The sequence below is a fragment of the Cebus imitator genome, unplaced genomic scaffold (genome assembly GCF_001604975.1).
Source record: "Cebus imitator isolate Cc_AM_T3 unplaced genomic scaffold, Cebus_imitator-1.0 Scaffold206, whole genome shotgun sequence".
Taxonomy (NCBI): Eukaryota; Metazoa; Chordata; class Mammalia; order Primates; family Cebidae; genus Cebus; species Cebus imitator.
In genome coordinates, this window is record NW_016107521.1 from 3,436,299 (window position 1) to 3,458,431 (window position 22,133).

At 39.0% G+C, this 22,133-nt stretch overlaps 1 protein-coding gene and 1 pseudogene across 8 annotated transcripts in view; both read left to right on the plus strand.

Moving 5' to 3' along the window:
• The first annotated feature begins 1,151 nt into the window (after positions 1 to 1,151).
• LOC119474068 lies at positions 1,152 to 1,367 on the plus strand (annotated as a pseudogene).
• A 542-nt stretch (positions 1,368 to 1,909) lies between these two features.
• Positions 1,910 to 22,133, plus strand: part of RC3H2 (ring finger and CCCH-type domains 2) — a 59,721-nt gene continuing 39,497 nt past the window's right edge. For 4 of the 8 annotated variants that reach the window (XM_017548373.2, XM_017548379.2, XM_017548377.2 and 1 more), the window contains exons 1-4: positions 1,910 to 2,178; positions 10,063 to 10,360; positions 14,965 to 15,082; positions 17,706 to 17,939. In XM_017548373.2, coding sequence (XP_017403862.1) covers positions 10,130 to 10,360; positions 14,965 to 15,082; positions 17,706 to 17,939 — 583 coding nt within the window. In that variant the 5' untranslated portion in view covers positions 1,910 to 2,178; positions 10,063 to 10,129. Of the gene's footprint in view, positions 2,179 to 2,216; positions 2,368 to 10,062; positions 10,361 to 14,964; positions 15,083 to 17,705; positions 17,940 to 19,673; positions 19,750 to 22,133 lie in introns of those variants that run through there. The other 4 variants (XM_037745648.1, XM_017548375.2, XM_017548380.2 and 1 more) reach the window with 4 other exon arrangements.

Genomic DNA, 22,133 nt, shown 5'->3' on the forward strand with positions numbered 1-22,133 from the left:
AAAAAAAAAAAAAAAAAAAAGAAAAAGAAAAGAAAAATATTTATACAGTAGGGTGAAAAACAAATATGTACATGTAAAATCACTCATCACTGTCCAGTTGAAATTACTGAAACAAATGATTGTTGTTAACAGTTCTCTAGGCTTGGCATATGTTTCATAAAGAGAAGAGAATGAAAAGAGACATTTGACCCAGCAATCCCATTACTGGGTATATACTCAAAGGATTATAAATCATTCTATTACAAAGACACATGCACATGTATGTTCATAGCAGCACTGTTTACAATAATAGCAAAGACCTGGAACCAACCCAATGCCCATCAACGATAGACTGGACAAGGAAAATGTGGCACATATACACCGTGGATACTATGCAACCATAAAAACCGATGACTCTGTGTCCTTTGTAGGGACATAGACGAATCTGGAAACCATAATTCTCAGCAAATTGACACAGAACAGAAAATCAAACACCGAATGTTCTCACTTACAGGAGGGTGTTGAACAATGAGAACACATGGGCACAGGGAGGGGAGCATCACACACTGGGGTCTGTTGGGGGGGGCAAGGGAGGGACAGCAGGAGTTGCGGAGGTTGGGGAGGGATAACATGGGGAGAAATGGCAGATGTAGGTGACGGGGAATGGAGGCAGCAAACCACATTGCCATGTGTGTACCTATGCAACAATTCTGCATCATCTGCATGTGTACCCCAGAACCTAAAGTACAATAAAGAAAAAAAGAATAATGTGTGGAAGAAATGTCTTTGATGTGGCCAATGTATCTTTTTTCAAAAACATTGATGTTTGCCTGTCATTCAGACAAATATAATAGGTAATAACCATATATTTTGTTAAAATTGTATAAGCAAACTTTCCTTATCCTAATTCATCGTCAGTTTACTTCCATATTTTTGTTTTTGGACATCTGATTTCACATTGCAAAGTGCCTTGAGTTTAATTACAAGTCATGGTCATTTTCTTAACCTACATTCTTTAGGTTCTCATCAGTAACTAAGGGTACATTGTATCTGCTTTCTAGGATCACTCTGCTAACTAAATGAAATGTAAATAAAACTAAAATATTTAAAATTAAATATCACCTAACACAGGACCTGACACATACTAAGTAGTTTATAAATGTCAATTCTCTATCGCTTCTCGGCCTTTTGGCTAAGATCAAGTGTAGTATAAATGTCAATTCTCTTATCCCTATTCCCAGTGTGTTTCATCTATAAATTATAAACAGTAAGAATAATTCTTACCTTAGTTCGCTGTGGAAAAAGCTTCAACAAATATTTGAGATATGATGCCAGAATTTGTGCTTAAATTTTTATCTTTGCCAGCTTTTGAGGAGCTCAGAGCTTTCTATATTTTTTTTTCTTTAGACTCTTTGTCTAGGAAGAGTTTTCTCTTTAATAAAGAAGTGAGATGTCGAAGTGCCTGCCAAATACATGTTTTCTTTTTCTTTTTGATTTTGTAATGGGGAGATTACTTAACATCTTTGTGGAAGGATTGAGGGATCCGGTCAGCATGTCATTACAGAAGCGTGAAGTAGAATGCAACACAGATGTATCAGAGTCTGCTCAATGGATTCCACGCTTTTCACGAAGAGAGTTAAGACGCTGGCTCAAACCAGCGTCTAGGAAGCTGTCTCAAGGCGCAGATAAAAGTGCAGGGAGTTTCCCATCAATCTCTTCGGCTTGCCTACGCCTTCTCACAGTACCTCCCACAGTGCCCCGGGGCACCCTTGTCACGTGATCGGGGTGGATCCGCTGAGGCAGAGGGAAGCTTATGCGCAGTTTCGGTGACAGGGACTGCTACGTTTTCCCTCTAACTCCCGACTCCCGGGCTTGCGAAATCTCGCGTTAAGTGGGGAGCAACTTCTCGCGAGAGCAAGGTCGGGATCCCTCCAGGTCCGCCTCCGTGGTGAGGAGGAGGAGGAGGAGGAGGAGGAGGAGGAGGAGGCGGAGGTGGAGGGAGAGGGAGGAGGAGGAGGAGGCCCCGTCGCGGCCTTCGCCGCCGCCAACGGGGCTGTCCCTGTAGCTCCCGATGGAGTTTGAGGTCGTGAAACCTCCGCCGAGCTCTGCCCCGGCGAGACGAGGCGCCTCCGTCGCCGAGCCGCGCCGTCGCGGGGCTCCCGGGAGCGGCCCTTAGCGACTCCGCCCGGGCCCCCTCAGGTAGGGCGGGGGCGGGCACGCTGCGGCTCGGGCCCCAGTCCGGGTGCCTGGTCCCCGGCGGTCGGGCGGGAGACCAGTCTCAGCCCTGGGGCCTGTGCGCTGTCGCCCCTGGTGCCCCGAGGGTTGGGAACTGAGGGCCGCACCTGACACCCGAACGGAACCCGGGCCCTGAGGAGGCCTTTCTGTCTGGTAGGGCTTTTTCGATGCGGAGCCACCGGCTCAAATGGCCACCTTCCTTCGGCATTGGCCGAGCGGACGCCCCTGACCCGTAGGAACCCACCCAAGTAAAGGCCTGGCTTCACTCTCCCGTTCCCATAGCAGTTAGTAAGGGGGTTTGGAAGAGGTCCTCGAAATCAAGTCCTCTCCTAGCTTTTCAGCTTTCTGCCCCGGGGCTTCCCGAGACCCTAGCGTAGGATGGTGGAAGCGATCCGAGTGGTAAATAGGAACCCCGGCCAAACAATGCCGTGGTAGGGCTTAACCTCCCTGGATGGGGATGGCCGGACCTGAGTGGTTGCACCACAGGGGTTGTGGCTAGGAGCAATGGCATGAAACATAGCCAGGGAATTCTGCTGTGGCTTTCTTCTTTCCCTCTTTCATTTTTCCTTCTTGGTGTAGCCTCTTGAGGAGACTCTTCCACCATCTTAGAAGAATGGGAGAAAGCATCTTTGTTTCTCAGAGAAGCAGCTGTACTTTTTTCTATCCTTAGCTTTCAGGATGGGAGATGATGGTAGCTGTCATTTCCATCCTTCAAATCACAAGGCAACAGTTTAAGATACCGGCAGATAACATCCTTCACATCAAAATTGACTCAAGTAATCACTGACATAAAGTAAATCTAATCCAGTGATTTATTTATATTTTCATAACCCTTGGGTTCCCTTTTTAATTCCTCCTCTCCCTTTACCCAGGGCCTTTTTCTTTTTCATTTCTAGTCTCCCCCTACCCATTGTGGGTGGGTGACTTTGTATCCTAAATAAAGTGCTTTATGTCATCTTTTTCCATTTTTGTATTGGCCAAACTTTTAAGTTCCAATGGGAACTTTTGGTTAACCTGAAAAAGCTAACGTTGCTACACGACAGTGGTGTAATTTCACCCAAAAGCAAAGAAACAAATGTTAGACGGTGCAGCCTTTTAATGGTTAAACATACAAACTTAGTGAAAAGCTTTTTACAATATTAACAATATTAATGGATTCTCCTTTTTGAAAAAAAAAAAAAAACCTTTTAGCTGTCTAAAAAGCTCTACCAGTGTTCTAGCTTCACATGCCTTTCTTAGGTTGTTCACTTCCACGTTCAATTTTTGAAGAAATAGAGGCCATTACATCCTGTTAAAGGCTGTTTTTCGATATTGCCATTTTCATTGATTTGGAGATTCGTGTTTTCTAAATTTTAGAGTTTGGAAAATTGCTAGGAGGACAGAATGTGAAACATACATTCCAGTTACGCTTAGAAAAAGCAGATGTTATAATTCAAACAGGCGCTTGTTCTGTGAGGATTTAATTACACTCATGTTCATTAGTGGATCCTTTGAGTTACTCCCTATCTGTTATTTCTGTTTTAGTAACCTGACATATAAGAAGACTTACGTCCTTTGTTCATATATTTTTGTTAAATCGTACTCTTCTTTTGTAATTTGCTGTCTTCTACTTTGAAAAAAATCGAAAAATTGCATTTTGGCAAAGCATTCTTCTTTACACTGAGGATTTTATATTCAAAAATTGAACTTCTACATTGTTTGGAGTAGCTAAGAATGCTAAATAAACTTTATAACAAGGTTGTAATAGCCACTTATTGTTTAGCTTGGACTGAGTTGAAGTTTCACTTTTTAGTGATGGAAAAAGGAAGCATGTGGTAAAATAAAGCTAGCTGAAAATTAAAAATAAGTTCATGTTTTGCATCCAATTTCCTGAATGTTTTGATCAGGGTCTTCAAATTTTATTAAAGCTTTAAGTGTGTGAATTTTACCTCAATTGCTTGATAGCAGTTAGTTTTGAGTATTACTTTATAATCTTAAATATTCTGGAATTGCACTGGCCAGTACTAGCCAATGGCCACATGTGACAGTTGAGGATTTGAAATGTGGCTAGTGTGAATTGAGATGAGTTGTAGGTGTAAAATGCCACATTTCAAAGACTTAGTACCAAATTTTTAAAAATATCTTGATAACTTTAATATTGACAACATATTGAAATGATATTTTGGATAAACTGTGATAAATAAAATATATTACTAAAAATAATTTTACCTATTTTCTTTTAACTTTTTATTTTTTTTTATTTTTTTTATTTTTGAGACACGTTCTAGCTCTGTCTCCCAGGCCAGAGTGCAGTGGCACCATCTGGGTTCACTGCAACCTCCACTTCCAGGTTCAAGCAATTCTTCTGCCTCAGCCTCCTGAGTAGCCAGGATTACAGGAAGGCATCACTATGGCAGGCTAATTTTTTTTTTTTTTTCTAATTTTTGTATTTTAAGTAGAGAGGGGGTTTTGCCATGCTGGCCAGGCTGGTCTGGAACGCTTGACCTCAAGTGAGCCATTGCACCCAGCCTCTTTTAACCTTTTTTAATGTGACTACCAGAAAATTTAAAACTACTTGTATTATAATGGCTCATATCATATTTCTATTGGACGTTACTGTTAGATCAGCATTACTCTTCCAAGAAATACATTATTGGAATAAAAGTAGATGTATAAAAATCAAAAACTTCCAGATTATTCTGTTATAATTAGAATAATTAAAGGGCTAAGGACTTTGGTAATATGAAGGATGAAGTTATCCATTGACTGTTATTTGATAGGCAGAAGTAAGTTCTATCTCAAAAAAATGTATTTTTCTGGTCATCACTAATATTAGTTATATTTGTTAAAATAGAAAGTTATCTCATTATTGCCCTATTCGAATACATTGGAAGTTATATCTAATATTTATTTTAAAACTGAGTTCAACCCCATAGTGTATTAAAGAAGTAAAATTTGAGTCATATACTTTACATGTTAAAAGCAAAGTCACATATTATAGCAGTCTTTTAAATTGCAATTCAATTCCTTTTTCTCCAATGCTGAGTTTCTAGCTTATAAGTTATTTCCATCAGTGTTTTGGTTTTTGCTTGTGTTTCAGGTTAGGATCCAAATTGTACCTATGCTTTAAATAATCATTTTTTAAGAACAAAACTAATTGTTTTTAAGTTTTCTAAACTGGAAGTTACTGTGACAGTTCATTTCAGTAGCTTATATTCCTCACATGGGTTAACTAGAATGAAAACAATGATTGTTTTAATTAGAAAAACTACACTCTAATGTTTACATTTTTATTAAGAGAATTGTAAAATGCTATATACATATATGACAGTTAAAGAAGTGTAAACTTTATTCTCACGTTTTAAAATCAGATGCTGTAGACCTGAACTGGCTGCATAATATGGTTGACTAATAAGAGAAAATGAAAGTATTTATCTGGTGTGCAGTTTACTCTTAATAAAGCAGTTTGTAATTTGAATCATATAAGAGATGCCTATTATGCTTCCTGTTTATGTGTCAGTGCTCATAGCAAGGAACTTGCAGTCTAGAAAATTAGTTGAGCAAAAAACTGTTTATAGTCTCGCCTTTAATTTAGCATTTCTTACTCCTATGCTCTATCTTATCATCCTTCTTCAGTTTTTGTAACTGGTAACTAAAATTAGTTAATACAAATAATTAGAATGTTTTTCTTTATTTTGAGACAGAGTTTTCACTCCTGTTGTCCAGGCTGGAGTGCAATGGCGCGATCTTGGCTCACCGCAACCACTACCTCCCAGGTTCAAGCGATTCTCCTACCTCAGCCTCCCAGCTAGCTGGGATTACAGGCATGCACCACTAATGCCCAGCTTATTTTGTATTTTTAGTAGAGATGGGGTTTCTCCACGTTGGTCAGGCTGGTCTCGAACCCCTGACCTCAGTTGATCTGCCTGCCTCAGCCTCCCAAAGTGTTGGGTCTACAGGCGTGAGCCACCACTCTGACAGAATGTTTTTCTTAAGGAATCACTTTAGGTATCTAGAGTTGTAGGCCTTTTAATCCATTTTATCCTAGCTTGAAATGTTTTTATTACTTGGGAAGAATACTTCAGTAGTAACTAAGTATTTATAGCATTTGAGACTTACGTAGACTCAAATAAGTTGCATAAAATGTATAAGTCTAGAAGTTTTGCAAATATATAGTCTTAATGCGCCATGATTCATTTATACGCTTTTAAAAACAAATTATACCGACAATAGGATATTTATCATTTTTGGCAATTACAAAAATATTTTCTAGGTAAATGTTTACAAAGTGCTTGTTTTGAAGGAATGAAGTTTCTTCTATGTTTTAGATAAAATTTTAAATTGTATTTATCTTAACTAAGGAATTTAAGACTGATAATACTGAAGAAAAACATTTTTAGAAAATCAAAACATTTCTTACGTCTCATTGTATAAGGGAAGTTTAGTTCATAGTTTACTGTCAGAAAGTTAGAACTTGGCTAGGCACGGTGGCACATGCCTGTAGTCCCGGCTACTCAGGAGGCTGAGGCTGGAGGATCGCAGGAGTTATGGGCTGTAGTGTGCTATGCCGATCAGATGTCCGCACTAAGTTCGGCATCAATATGGTGACCTCCCAGGAGCGGGGGCCCACCAGGTTGCCCGAGGAAGGGTGAATCTGCCCAGGTCAGAAACGAAGCAGGTCAAAACTCCTGTGCTAATCAGTAGTGGGATTGTGCCTGTGAATAGCCACTGCACTCCAGCCTGGGCAACATAGGAAGACTCCGTCTCTTTAAAAAAAAAAAAAAAAAAAAGAAAGTAAGTTAGACTCTGACACATAGAAGGAAAATTTGGTAGCGTTATTGCCAAAATTTTGGCAGTGTTTTTTCTTTATATTTTAAAAGTATTAATTCAACTTCTGGTAGAAATTAAACTTCTCAGCATTAATTATGTTAAAATCGCTAAGGACTGTTGTAACATAAAACTATTAAGTGTGCTCTGGTATAGTTTGAAACAGTTTGAAACTACTAGATGAAAATATGAAAGATCGCCTTTTTTTATTTAGTTGAAACTCCTCCACCCCCCTGCCCCCCACAACTCCCCACTAATGTGTTTTAATATAAAGCATTGTGGAATGGTCTTGGAAAACTAAGGAAAAGGTATTTGGCCTTTTTTTCTGCTACCAAGTGGCCTTTGGTACCCTAACCCACAGAATTGACATTTCCAAACAGGTGGCCATTATGAAAAACTACATGTAGTGTCCTGTTTTCATAAATATTTAATCAGTTCAAGTTATTAACTAAATTAGAGCTTTCAGTAGATTTAAGAAGAAATTTATTCTTCCTCAAAGGCCTTTTCTTGATAGCTCCGCAAACCAGAAAACTGAATGTTAAAAATGTTCAATAGTTTTAGGGAGCAATATATTCACTTGCTTAGTGCTCATCTCTAAAGTTGGAAGGAAACGAATTGGTTTTTAGATTGATAACATTAATAGATGTGGTACTGTGATGATGAAAGTTGTAAAATTAATTATAACATGAAAGATTTGGTTACTTTAAAGATATTAGATAATTTGCATTAGAGTTGTTTGAGAAAGTTTGTATAGGGCTGCTTTTTACATACCAAGCTTTGTAATTCATTTTTACCAAAATTTTTCTGGTGGGTAGTCGGGGACAGAGTCTGGCTCTGTTGCCCAGGCTGGAGTGCAGTGGTGTGGTCTCAGCTCAATGCAACCTCTGCCTCCTAGGTTCAAACAATTCTCCTGCCTCAGCCTGCCGAGTAGCTGGGATTACAGGCGCCTGCCACCACGCCTGGCTAATTTTTTGTTTCTTTAGTAGAGACGGGATTTCATCCTGTTGGCCAGGCTGGTTTCAAACTCCTGACCTCATGATCCGCCGGCCTCGGCCTCCCAAAATGCTGGGACTACAGGCGTGAACCACCGTGCCTGGCATGATTTTTTTTTTTTTTTTTTTTAATCTTTGTTTTTGTGAATATAAAAGGGCAGGGCTGAGCACAATGGCTCATGCTTGTAATCCCAGCACTTTGGGAAGCTGAGGCGGGCAGATCGCCTTAGGTCAGTAATTCAAGACCAACCTGGCCAACATGGTGAAACCCTGTCTCTACAAAAATACAAAAATTAGCTGGGCATGATGGCAGGTGCCTGTAATCCCAGCTACTAGGAGGCTGAGGCAGGAGAATCACTTGAACTTGGGAGGCAGAGGTTGCAGTGAGCCAAAGTAACGCCATTGCACTCCAGCCTGGGCGACAGAGCCAGACTCTGTCTCAAAAAAATATATCGCAATAAAGGCTATTAGAATTATTTTATATGTTGGCATAATGGGGAATACTTTCAGTTATATATTTTTCTCTTCTGAATGTGATTACATTTTTAAATATCTAATTTCTATGGAACTAACATATTTGGCTTGGTAGACATTCCTGTGAAATAAAGTATTGGGTGTTTAATTGCTCTAAATACCTAGATTTCTTGTTCACCAGAGAGCTTGTCAGACTTACATTAAGTCTTGAATTGGAAGAGAAAGAAAATCTGTGAAGTTTAGTGTGTTCAAATTAGTATTGTTTTGCTACTAAATCTTGTACTAAAATTATGAATTATTATTGTTATTATTTTGAGATGGAGTTTCGCTCTTGTTGTCCAGGCTGGAATGCAATGGCACGATCTTGGCTCACCACAGCCTCCATCTCCTGGGTCAAGCTAGTCTCCTGCCTGAGCCTCCCCAGTAGCTGGGATTACAAGCATGCACCACCATGCTTAGCTAATTTTGTATTTTTAGTAGAGACAGTGTTTCCCCAAGTTGGTCAGGCCAGTCTGGTACTCCCAACCTCAGGTGATGTGCCCTCGTCAGCCTCCCAAAGTGCTGGGATTACAGGTGTGAGCCACTGCACCTGGTCAGAACATTTTGATCTTAGAAGTAAAAGAAATTCTCTCACTGGTCTTTTCTATGTGCCTTTTCAGTGTTTAATCACGTATGTATAACTTTTTAATGTTTTATTTTCCATGTTTTCCTCATTGGACTTGACAGTTTTTGGTTATATATATCAATCACTAAATAATACAGTTTTATCAGAAGTATTGTAATGAACTATAAGTTTGTTTTTTTTTTTCTGAGATGGAGTTTCACTCTTGTTTCCCATTCTGGAGTCCGATGGCACAATCTTGGCTCACGACAACCTCCACCTCCCGGATAAATGACATGATTTTTAAGACAATTTTTTTGGTTGTTTTACTTTGGTACTGTATGTTGTGGTCACCATTATTCTTTTATTTATGGACAATCACCTCTTTTAATCATCTCTCACTCATCAGAGTTTCATGTGTTGGTTTTCAGTACCTCATTTTGCTTCCTAGTCAAGTCTTGTAAGAGATTTCCTCTTTCAGGTGGCAGGGCTGTTTTCTTCACATTTGAGTCTCTTCAGTTGTTTGGATCAGTAGTTTCCAAAGTTCACTAACTCCTGGCCATAACTTATTATGTTTTGGGGTGCTGGTTATCCAAGGGAAACACTTTTTTAAACAACAACAAAAACCCTTACCAGCAGTCCAAAGTAATTTGTGTTCCTAAAAGTTGAATATGGAAAGTTAATTTGCTTGTTTGATGTGGTCGTTGAGAAAAAGACATAAAAGCTTTGATGATGATTATGTGAGCAACCAATATAAATACAGTTTAGTCGAAAGAAACACTATTAAGGTATTGTTTCCAGGCAGAATTTCAGAAATTTAATTCATCAAATAGGATTTTTTAAAAAGACATCCAAAGGTTATAAAATTATTCAGAAGTATTTTAGGTCTGAAGCTATAATAGTTGACTTAAGCAATTAACTCTTGAAAGGTGAATGATGAATATGTGGTTAATTCTTACTTTTGTCCATTTCTAGCTTACAAAACACTACACAGCAAAATAATGATCTGCTAGACTGCTAACCCGAGCATCCAGCTTCCACAATGCCTGTGCAGGCAGCTCAATGGACAGAATTTCTGTCCTGTCCAATCTGCTATAATGAATTTGATGAGAATGTGCACAAACCCATCAGTTTAGGTTGTTCACACACTGTTTGCAAGACCTGCTTGAATAAACTTCATCGAAAAGCTTGTCCTTTTGACCAGACTGCCATCAACACAGATATTGATGTACTTCCTGTCAACTTCGCACTTCTCCAGTTAGTTGGAGCCCAGGTAAGCATTCAAGATTTTACTATAGGTTGGTGCAAAAGTAATTTCTGTTTTGCCATTACTTTAACAACTTGTCCAGCATGCAGGCCACGTGCAGCCCAGGATGTGTTTTGAATGCGGCCCAACACAGATTCATAAACTTTCTTAAACCATTGTGAGTTTTTTTTTTTTTAATGTTTTTTAATTTGTCAGCTATTGTTAGTATTAGCATATCTTATGTGGCTTGTTTTTTTGTTTTTGTTTTTGAGACAGAGTCTTGCCTTGTCACCCAGGCTGGAGTGCAGTGGCACGATCTGGGCTCAATGCAACCTTTGCCTCCCAAGTTCAAGCAGTTCTGCCTCAGCCTCCCAAGTAGCTGGGACTACAGTCGTGCACAACCATACCCAGCAATTTTTGAGGGGTTTTTTTTGTATTTTTAGTAGAGATGGGGTTTCACTATGTTGGCCAGGCTAGTCTCAAACTCCTGACCTCAGGTGATTCGCCCACCTCGGCCTCCCAGGGTGCTAGGATTATAGGTGTGAGCCACCACACCTGACCATCTTATGTGGCCTTAATGGCAAAAACTCAAATTACTTTTTCAGCAACCTAATGATTTGTTACATGAAATAGTTACTGAACTTTGTTCAGTAATAGGTATACAGTATGTTTAGTGATCATTGCAGTGTAAAAAATAAATATTATTGTATCTAGTTTTCATGATTGTATTCTGCAAAAGATTTTCTTTTTTTCTTTTTCTTTTTTTTTTTTTGAGACGGAGTTTTGTTCTTCTTGACCACGCTGGAGTGCAATGGCATGATTTTGGCTCACCGCAACCTCCGCCTCCCGGGTTCAAGCAATTCTCCTGCCTCAGCCACCTGAGAAGCTGGGATTACAGGCATGCGGCATCATACTTGGCTAATTTTGTGTTTTTAGTAGAGTCAGGGTTTCTCCATGTTGGTCAGGCTGGTCTCAAACTCTTGACCTCACGTGATTCACCCACCTCAACCTCCCAGAGTGCTGTGATTACCGGCGTGAGTCACTGCACCTGGCCAAGATTTTCTTTAGATAATGTCCTATCCTTATAAAAACTATAAATTATGTTATAGTTACAAATTCCTTTTTTTCTTTAATTCTGTGGTTAAAATTTATGAATATAAGTGATTTTGGTGGATAAGAAGCATTTTTGTATAAGCATACATATTTATTCACTAGGTAATATTATGAAAAGAAACGTAATCAAAGCTTTGACCAGAAACAGGTTTTTTTTCTTTGTTACTCTTTTTAACTTCACTTGACTTTTTATATAATAGTAAAAATGAAAAAATAAGGTCTATGTAGGGATGTATGTATGGAAAACCAAAAACCAATGTGTCTGTAATAAATTCTGTATGGTTTCTTATGAACATGTGCTGTATCAAGCTTGTCTGGCCTGCAGGCCTCATGCAGCCCAGGACAGCTTTGAATGTGGCCCAAAACAAATTCGTAAGCTTTCTTAAAACATTGTTTTTTTCTTTGTTTTTAGCTCATTAGCTATGGTTAGTGTTAGTGTATCTTGTGTGTTGTCCAAGACAATTCTTCCAGTGTGATCCACGGAAGCCAAAAGACACCTCTGAGCTGTGTGGTGCTTGAGTTGAATGTTAGGGGGGGAAAAAAAGAACATGTGCTATAGAATTCATGTTTGTGATTATTTTATTGAATCAAAGCAAGGCTCTAGATTTGAAATAACTTCTATTTAATGAGGGTTTACTTTGCATTAGGTTTGACAGTAAGTATTGAGCATTTGTTATTACTATTTTTTAACATAGCTTTTCAGGTATTTTCCTTATTTCTTATTTTTATTTTTTTGAGACAGAGTCCCACTCTGTTGCCCAAGCTGGAGTGCAGTGGCACAATCTCGGTTCACTGCAACCTCTGCCTCACGGGTTCAAGCAGTTCTCCTGCCTTAGCCTCCAGAGTATTTGGGACTACAGGCACATGCCACCGTGCCCAGCTAGTGTTTTGTATTTTTAGTAGAGACAGGGTTTCACCATGTTAGCTAGGGTGGTCTCTATCTCCAGACCTCATGATCTACCTGCCTCAGGCACCCAAAGTGCTAGGATTACAGGCTTGAGCCACCACAGCTGGCCTGTTTTCCCTATTTTACAGGTTAGAAAGAAGATGAAATTCTGTTCATCATGTACTACATATTAAAGCCAGAAAGGAAGTACTTTTCTGATTTATTAGAAAATTCAGTAAACCAAAATACTTCATTCATTCCCGTAGTATCTTGGTATTCGAAGTCTTCCTTTTAAATCATAAAATCTGTTTTCAGTGTTTATTATCCAGTTACACAGTATGAAATCAAGGTGCATCTACAATTGATAGTGTGTCATAATTTAATTGGTAGTATATTTTTATTAATGGAGAATAAAGTAATGTTGCCTCATGCAAACAGTGACATTTTCGATTTGGTAAAATATCATAGACTTTTTGTAAAAATACTAGCTACCACCAGACACAGTGGCTCACACCTTTAATCTCAACACTTTGGGAAGCTGAGGTGGGCAGATCACTTGAGGCCAGGAGTTCAAAACTAGCCCGGGCAACATGGTGAAACCCCATCTCTACAAAAAATACAAAACTTACCCAGGCATGGTGCCGTGTACCTGTAGTCCCAGCTACTTGGGAGGTTGAGATGATGGCAAGATGAGAGGTTCACTTGAGCCCAAGAGATCAAGGCTGCAGAGAGCCAAAATTATGCCACTGTACTCCAGCCTGGGTGATGGGAATGAGACCCTGTCTCAAAAAAAAAAAAAAATATTAGCCACAATTTATTAAGCATCTGTTATAGGTCAATAGGTATTGTGTTACTATCATTTGTAAGTGTTATCTCGATTGGTCCTTAAATTGCCTACAGGTCTTTACAATGTGACTTCTGTTATTTCTTCAGCCTCTTCTACTGCTGTTCCTATTCCGCTTAAGCCACACTGGTTTCTCAGCCAGTTCTCAGATATATTAAGTATGTTGCCACCTGACTGCTTTTATAGTGACTGTTACCTTTGCATAGAACATTCAGTCTCTCTCCACTTTCTTTATTTTTTTTTAATTTATTTATTTTTTGAGATGGAGCCTCTGTCACCCAGGCTGGAGTGCAGTGATGTGATCTCAGCTCGCTGCAATCTCCACCTCCCAGGCTCAAGTGATTCTTCTGCCTCAGCCTCCTGAGTAGCTGGGATTGCAGGTGCATGTCACCACTCCCAGCTAATTTTTGTATTTCTAGTAGAGATGGTGTCTTGCCATGTTGGCCAGGCTGGTCTCAAACTCCTGATCTCAAGTGATCTGCCCACCTCGGCCTCCCAAAGTTATGGGATTACAGGCGTGAGCAACTGTACCCAGCCCCTCTCTCCACAGTCAAGTCTATTCAAATCTCACAGTTCTCAAGGGAACCTATGCTGACCACCCCAGGTAAAGCCGTAACCCCTTGCTAGTATTTCCAGTTCCCCTTATCTTTGCTCTATAATTTCACCTCTTGGAACACTATATATTTATTTATTACATTTTTAATTTACTGATTGGCTACCTCTTCTCCACTAGAATGTGAGCTCCACAAGGGGAAAAAAATTTTGTCTGTTTTGCTCATTGGTGTATCCCTGGTGCCTAAAACTATGCCCAGTGCATGATAAGCTCTCCATAAAAATAAATATTTGTTGAATTATATTGAACTTTTATAGTGACACTACAAAATACACATTTTCGTCTTCATTTTGCAGATATGGAAATTATGACTTGGAACAGTCAGGTAATTTACACAAGGTCGTTCATAGAAGTAGTAGAGCTGCAATTTTCACCCAAGTTTTGACCTTTGATTGAGAACACTGTGTCTTATGATGCTTATCTTAAGTAAATAATATAGTAAAAAGGTGATACTGGGGGAAAAAAAACTCTACCTTTTTTCTCTACTCTTTAATTTTGAAATTCTTTCAGACTTGCAAAAAAGTTGCAAAAAATACTATTCAGAGAACTTGTGTAACTTTCCACAGCTTAACCTAGTGTTAACATCCAACAGCAAGAAATCAGCATCGATACAATACTATTAACTTTCTGCTTCTTCCTTCATTAATCCATGCAGCTCCAGCTATTAAGTTTGTTATTTGTTGTTGTTTTTGTTGTTGTTGTTTTGAGATGGAGTCTCACTCTGTCACCCAGGCTGGAGTGCAGTGCTGACATCTCAGCTCACTACAACCTCTGCTTCCCAGGTTCAAGAGATTCTCCTCCCTTTGCCTCTCGAGTAGCTAGGATTACAGGCACCTACTGCCACACCTGGCTAATTTTTGTAGCTTTTAGTAGAGATGGGGTTTCACCATGTTGACCAGGCTGGTCTCAAACTCCTGACCTCAGGTAATCCATCCGCCTTGGTCTCCCAAAGTGCTGGGATTACAGGCATGAGCCACCACGCCCAGCCTTGTTTTTGGTTTGTGGAAAGCAATTTGGCTAGGTGTTTGGCTTTAATTTTACTTAAATGATTTTCATGTATTATCTGTGTATTATAATTTTACATTCACCAAGATTATTACCAAGTACATAAATAATAGTTGCTTGAGCTGGATGAATATATTTCTGCAATATTCTTTTTTTTGTTTGTTTTTAAGGTACCAGATCATCAGTCAATTAAGTTAAGTAATCTAGGTGAGAATAAACACTATGAGGTTGCAAAGAAATGCGTTGAGGATTTGGCACTCTACTTAAAACCACTAAGTGGAGGTAAAGGTAAGTTCGTAAAATGCATTTTTGCTGATAAGCAGGACTTGGTAGTACATTTACTTTGAATTTGGATTTGATGTGGATACCCTATTAAATAAGTATGGAAAAGGAGTTTGCTTGAGAAATGCCTTGAAAAATATATAGATTAAGAAAATTATGTTTTCTGAAAATAACCAATACTGTTATTAATTTAATAATTCAAGCTGGGTGTGGGGCTCATGCCTGTAATCTGAGCACTTTATGAGGCTGAGGTGGGTGGATTGGTTGAGCCCAGGAATTCAAGACCCACCTGGGCAATAAGGCAAAAGCCCATCTCTACTAAAAGTACAAAAAATTGGGCCAGGTATGGTGGCTGTAATCATGCCTGTAATCCCAGCACTTTGGGAGACTGAGGCAGGTAGATCACCTGAGGTCAGGAGTTAGAGACCAGCCTGACCAATATGGCGAAACCCCGTCTCTACTAAAAATACAAAAATTAGCTGGGCATGGTGGCACATGCCTGTAGTCCAGCTACTAGGGGGGCTGAGGCAGAAGGCTCACTTGAACCCAGAGCTGAGATTGTGCCACCGCACTCCAGCCTGTGCAACAGAGTGAGACTCCGTCTCAAAAAAGAAAAAAACCAAAAAATTAGCTAGGCATGGCAGCACGTGCCCGTAGTCCCAGCTACTGAGAAGGCCAGTGTGGTGTGGGAAAATCACATGATCCCAGGAAGTTGAGGCCGCAGTGAGCTGTGATTGTGCCAGTGCACTCAACGTGGGTGATGGAAATGAGACTCTGTCTCAAAAAAAAAAAAAGAATTTACCAGAATCACTGCCTCTTGAAATTCATACAGTATTTGAATTGTTTTAATAGTGCTATAATAGAATATTAGTTTTGATAAATCCTATTAAGACAGCCTCATGAAGCCAGGCATGGTGACTCAGGCGTGTAATCCTAGCACTTTGGGAGACTGAAGCAAGCAGATCACAAGGTCAGGAGATCGAGACCATCCTGGCTAACACAATGAAACCCATTTCTACAAAAAATACAAAAAAAAAAAGATTAGCCAGGCATGGTGGTATGTGCGGATAGTCCCAGCTACTTGGGAGGCTGAGGCAGGAGAATCGTTTGAACCTGGGAGACAGAGGTTACAGTGAGCCAAAATCGTACCATTGCACTCCAGCCTGGGTGACAGAACAAGACTCTGTCTTAAAAAAAACTTCTTCATGTATGCATGTATTCATTCAGTCATTCATTAAGTTTTATTGAGCACTTAACAGTGGTTAAGGTCACTGCTGTCATGGAGCCCACAGTTTATTGGGGGAGGTAGGTGTACAAGTGTAATACATTATTTTAAGTTTATGACAAAACCGAAATTTTATTTTATCACTTCATACTGAGCACATCATGGATGTCATAAACAATTGGTGAATGAATGAATATATTGAGTAATTATTTTGTACCTACTCAATGCTTTGCACTGTTGTGTGTGTGGACATAGCAATTTTACTGAGATACTTATCCACTGTATTCATTCTTTCATTTATTAAACATCTATCTAAAGAGCATGGACTAAGCGTCCAACATTATTCTAGTGTTGGGACACAATAGTAAGCCAAATAATGTGTTTTAAAGGAGTAATGAGTAATCATGTGTGTTGAATGCTGTTGGAAGTTCAGATAAAATAAGGAATTGAGAATTAACTAATTTAACCAATTTAGCAAAGTAGAGGTAATAGTTGGCTTGACAAGAGCTATTTTGGTCAAGTGATAGTGAGAAAAACTTGACTGGGGTAGGTTTCAGAGATTGTGAAATAAGGAATTGGAAGTAGTAAAGACATCAATTGTAGTGATCTACGGTTGGCCACATAGTCAAAGCAGTAGACTAGGAAATAGTGAGTATAGACAACTCTACAAAATTTCCTACAAAAGAGAAGAAAGAAATGGAACAGAAGCTGGGCGCGGTGGCTCACGCTTGTAATCCCAGCACTTTGGGAGACCGAGATGGGTGGATCACTTGAGGTCAGGAGTTTGAGATCAGTCTGGCCAACATGATGAAACTCTGTCTGTACTAAAAATACAAAAAAAATTAGCCAGGCTTGGTGGCATGCACCTGTAATCCCAGCTACTCTGGAGGCAGGAAAATCACTAGAACCTGGGAGGTGGAGGTTGCAGTAAACTGCAATGGTGCCACTGCACTCCAGCCTGGGTGACAGAGTGAGACTGTCTCAAAAAAAAAAAGAAAGAAATGGGGTAGATTTGGTAGTGGAATAAGGATCATGAAAATATTTATTTATTTTTTAGATGGATTGATAATGTGGGAGAGGGGAGAATTGCTGGGGCAATATTCTTACATAGGTACAGAGGAGTAGGATCTAAGTGCTTACCATTAAGCAGTATTCTAAATGTCTTATGTACAATTAAAAAATAGTTTTTTTTACTTTTAGGTTAAACTGCTAAAGTAGCTAAAAATTAGGCTCCTTATTACTGCAGAGTAGCCACAGACAGAATACTGACTGTTAGAAAAATTAAAGCACATTACAAGGGACTCATTAGGAATTGTGGCTTACTAGTTAACTACAGATAATGAAAATTGACTTTTATTTTTTATTGAAAAAACTTTAGTTCCCTTTGTTTCCCTTTTCCTAAAGGTGTAGCTAGTTTGAACCAGAGTGCACTGAGCCGTCCAATGCAAAGGAAACTGGTGACACTTGTAAACTGTCAACTGGTGGAGGAAGAAGGTCGTGTAAGAGCCATGCGAGCAGCTCGTTCACTTGGAGAAAGAACTGTAACAGAACTGATATTACAGCACCAGAACCCTCAGCAATTGTCTGCCAATCTATGGGCCGCTGTCAGGGCTCGAGGATGCCAGTTTTTAGGGCCAGGTAAGATAGGTTACTATCTTACCTTTTTTATTAGCTGTTGGGGCTTGAGGATGACAATGTCTGGAGCTCGGTAAGAATCCTGAGACCCAACTCATCTTTATATGTACAAATCTTCACATAATTAAAGATAAATTCATTTTTTGTTGTTGTTGTTTTTATTGCTATTTTTGTGTTTTTTTATTTTTTGAGACAGGATCTCTGTTGCACAGGCTGGAGTGCAGTGGCACAGTCTTAGCTCACTGCAGCCTCAACATGCAGGCTTGAGCAAGCCTCCTGCCTCAGCCCCCTAAGTAGCTGGGACTATAGGCACATGCCATCAGACCTAGCTAATTTTTCTATTTTTTGTATAGACAGGGTTTCACCATGTTCCCCGGGCTGGTCTTCTACTCCTGAGCTCAAGCGATCTGCCTACCTTGCCCTCCCAAAATTCTGGGATTACAGGCGTGAGCCACTGCGCCCAGCCAAGATAAATCAATTTTTATTAATCTTAATTTAAAATTGACAAGCAGTGCTTTTGTGTTTTAAAACAAATTTCTCATTTAAGCTTTAATTGCTATCAAGATAGGCAATATAGTTACAGCTCTACAAATTAGAAAACCAAGTTAGAAAGAGGCCTAAGATTGCACAAATAATAAGCAAAAGAAAGGTAAGCTTTTTTTTTTTTGGTCTGAAAAAAAATGTTGAAACTCCGGATCATTTTTAGGGGATAATTATTTATGGTTAGTCCTATCTATGTTCTGTCTTAAAAAAGTCTTTACCAGTACCAAGGTTAGAAAATACCCTCCTGTGTTTTCTTCCAGAAGGTTTATTGTTTAAACTTTGTGATATAGAACTATAGCTCAGGTAGAATTTATTTTTAGAAAAGAAACTTTAGTAAGTGATTGATGTTGAGACAACTAGATCAACATGTGGAAAAAGACAAAATTAGATGCATTTCTTATTCTCTCTAAACTACATTAAATTACAAACATGTCAGAAATACTTATTAAAAATAAATTATACAGGTAATAAAAGCAAATAAGAAAATATATTCCTGTATAACCTGTGAGTAGGGAATATTTTTCTAGCGTTAACTCAAAATCTAATTTGTGTTACATCACAAAAAAAATATAAGCAAAGGAAAAAGACAAGCTGGGGAAAATATTTTTAAACTATGTAACAAACAGAGGGCTAATATAAATAATATATAAAGTATGTCTAAAAATTCGGAAGGAAAAGACCAACAATCCAATTGAAAAATTGGCAAAAGATGCAAGCAGATGATTCACAGGAAGAAAGTAATGCAAATGGCTTCAAACATATAAAAAAGATACTCAGTCTTTCTTATACTAAGACAAGTGTACATTAGAATTATACTAAAATACCATTTCTTGCCTATCAGATTGGCAGAATCTTGCCAATCTCTGTCAGACTGGCAGAATCTTTTTAAAAGTTTGACAGTATATTCTGTTGGCAAGGGTATGGGGAATCAGGTACTGTCATCCAGTAGTCATGGGCATGCAAAGTGGTACAAACTTTTAAAAAAGAATTTGGCAACATTTGGCAGTATTACTTCTGTGTTTACCTTTTGGTTCGGCAATCCCACTTCTAGGAATCTATCCCAAAGAGACAACAGAAGGTATAGAATGCATAAAGTTATAAAAGCACTATTTGTAATAGCAAATATCTGGAAACAACCTGAATGTCTATGCATAATAAGGTACTAGTATAATAAACTGTGGTATATCCTTCCAGTGTAGTACTATGCAGCTGTCGAAAGAAATGAGGAAGAAGTATATATTCTGCTAGGGTGTGACCTCCAGATACCTTGGTAAGTTAAAAAATAAAAGCAAGGTCCAGAATAATGTGCTCAGCATAGTACTTTCTAAGTAAGAGAAGGAGGGAGAAAATCTCCTTATTCATTCAAATTTCCCAAAAGAAACAATGGCAAGAAAAACAAAAGACAAATTCCAGTATGTAGAAGGAGGAAGAATCAAGGGAAAGCAGAGAGGGACAGAAGCCAGACCTTGCCAACTGTATTTTGTTTTGTACTTTGAAACCACATAGATGTTTTACATAATTATAAAATAACTTTCAATATTTTTAAAATTTAATTTAAAATGATTAAAATAATACCTAAAAATAAAGCTGAAACATGTTGATAGCATATCCATGCAAGAATGAATTATTTCAGGTTACGTTAGAACATAGCATTTTGACTTTTATATCCCTAGTGGAATATATAGTAAATCCTAAATTACATTCATTTGTCATATTGTTCATAATTCTACTGGTATTGTTATTTAGAAACATAAACAAACACAGTAGTATAAAACAAGCAAGTAATTATGTTAATGCCACCAGAACCAAGACTTTCAGCATTTAAAAAAAAAAAAGATACTAGGCTGGGCGCAGTGGCTCATGCCTGTAATCCCAGCACTTTGGGAGGCCAAGGTGGGCAGATCCCCTGAGGTCAGGAGTTCAAGACCAGCCTGGCCAACATAGCAAAAACCCATCTCTACTAAAAGTTCAAAAGTTAGCCAGGTGTGGTGGTGGTGGGCTCTTATAATCCCAGCTACTTGGGAGACTGAGGCAGGAGAATCACTTGAACCTGGGGGCAGAGGTTGCATTGAGCTGAGATCATGCTACTTTACTCCAGCCTGGGTGAAAGAGTGAAACTTTATCTCAGAAAAAGAAAAAAAAAAAAGATGTATAAAAGAAAAGATTTAAGTAAAACCCCTGCAGCCTTAACTTTCAATTGGCTATATTACTACAGACTCATTTGTTTTTCTATTTCTAAAAAATGCCAATTATCCGAGGTCTGTCCACTGAAAATGCTTAGAAGTGATGAATAACCATAGCATCCACATTGTGGGCTTTCATAAATACCATTTTCCACAAAAAAGAGGCAGGGCTCTTTGGATAAATGCCTTATTCCAGTTCTACGGTAGGAAGTAGATGAGCCTAGTGAGTTTTGTGCTGGGGAAAAAAGAAAAGCTTATAATCCCAGTACTTTGGGAGGCTGATGATAGAAGGATCACTTGAGCCCCAGAGAGGGAGAGAGAGAGACAGGGAATAGAGAGACAATTTTGTTGAAAGGACAAAGAATTGAAGATGAAGGAGCTCCTATTAGATGTAAGTGGGGCAATTTAAACATCATAATGAGTGACTACAATGGATTGAAACACAATATATACAAACAGTTTCACGGACAGTTCTTATATGTTGAGGAAAGTTTCCTCTTTTAGCTGAATTCAAACTAATAATACATTTAGAAAATGATACAATTAGAAAAGTCACAATTTTGCATCCCCAAATGAATTAATGGGCTTCAGCAAGAATTATTTGTGGCTGTAAAACCCATTAGATGAAAGGTTACTGAGGAAATTTATAATAGATGGATAAAGTGTGAACCCACTGATAAATCTTAGCATTACTAAAAGTGAGGCAAATAGGCCTATGCTGTGTGTATCTTGACATGATGCATGGAATAAGGGGTGCCCTTGGCAGCAAATAAACTTTACATGAGTGAAGGGGTGGCGGGGCACAGTGGCTCATGCCTATAATCCCAGAACTTTGGGAGGCCAAGTTGGGCAGATCTCTAGCCCAGGAGTTTGAGACCAGCCGGGGAAACACGGCAAAACCCCATCTCTACCAAAAATGCAAAAATTAGCTGGGCATGGTGGTGTGCACCTGTGGTCCCAGCTTCTCAGGAGGCTAAGATCAGAGGCTCACTGAAGCACAGGAAGTCGAGAACACAGTGAGTTGTGATGATGCCACTGCACTCCAGCCTGGATGACAAAGCAAGACCTTGTCTCAAAATATAACAAGTAAAAAATCAAAAATATTGTCAGTGCAAAATTAGCCAAATCTAGAATATGGGAAACTCTTCAGAAACACGATTTTTTCTTTAACAAATGGATTTTCTTTTAAGTGAGAGGGTTAAAGGTTGGTGGGGAATTGATACAGATTTTTTTCTTAAAACCTAAAGATACATCAACCAAAAGCAATATGTGAACTTTGTTTGGATAATTTAAGAAGACATTTTTCGGCCAGGTGCTATGCCTCACACCTATAATCCCAGCATTTTGGGAGGCCAAGATGGGCGGATTACAAGGTCAGGAGATCGAGACCATCCTGGCCAACGTAGTGAAACCCCATCTCTACTAAAATTCAAAAAATTAGCCCAGCGTGGTGGTGCGTGCCTGTAGTCCC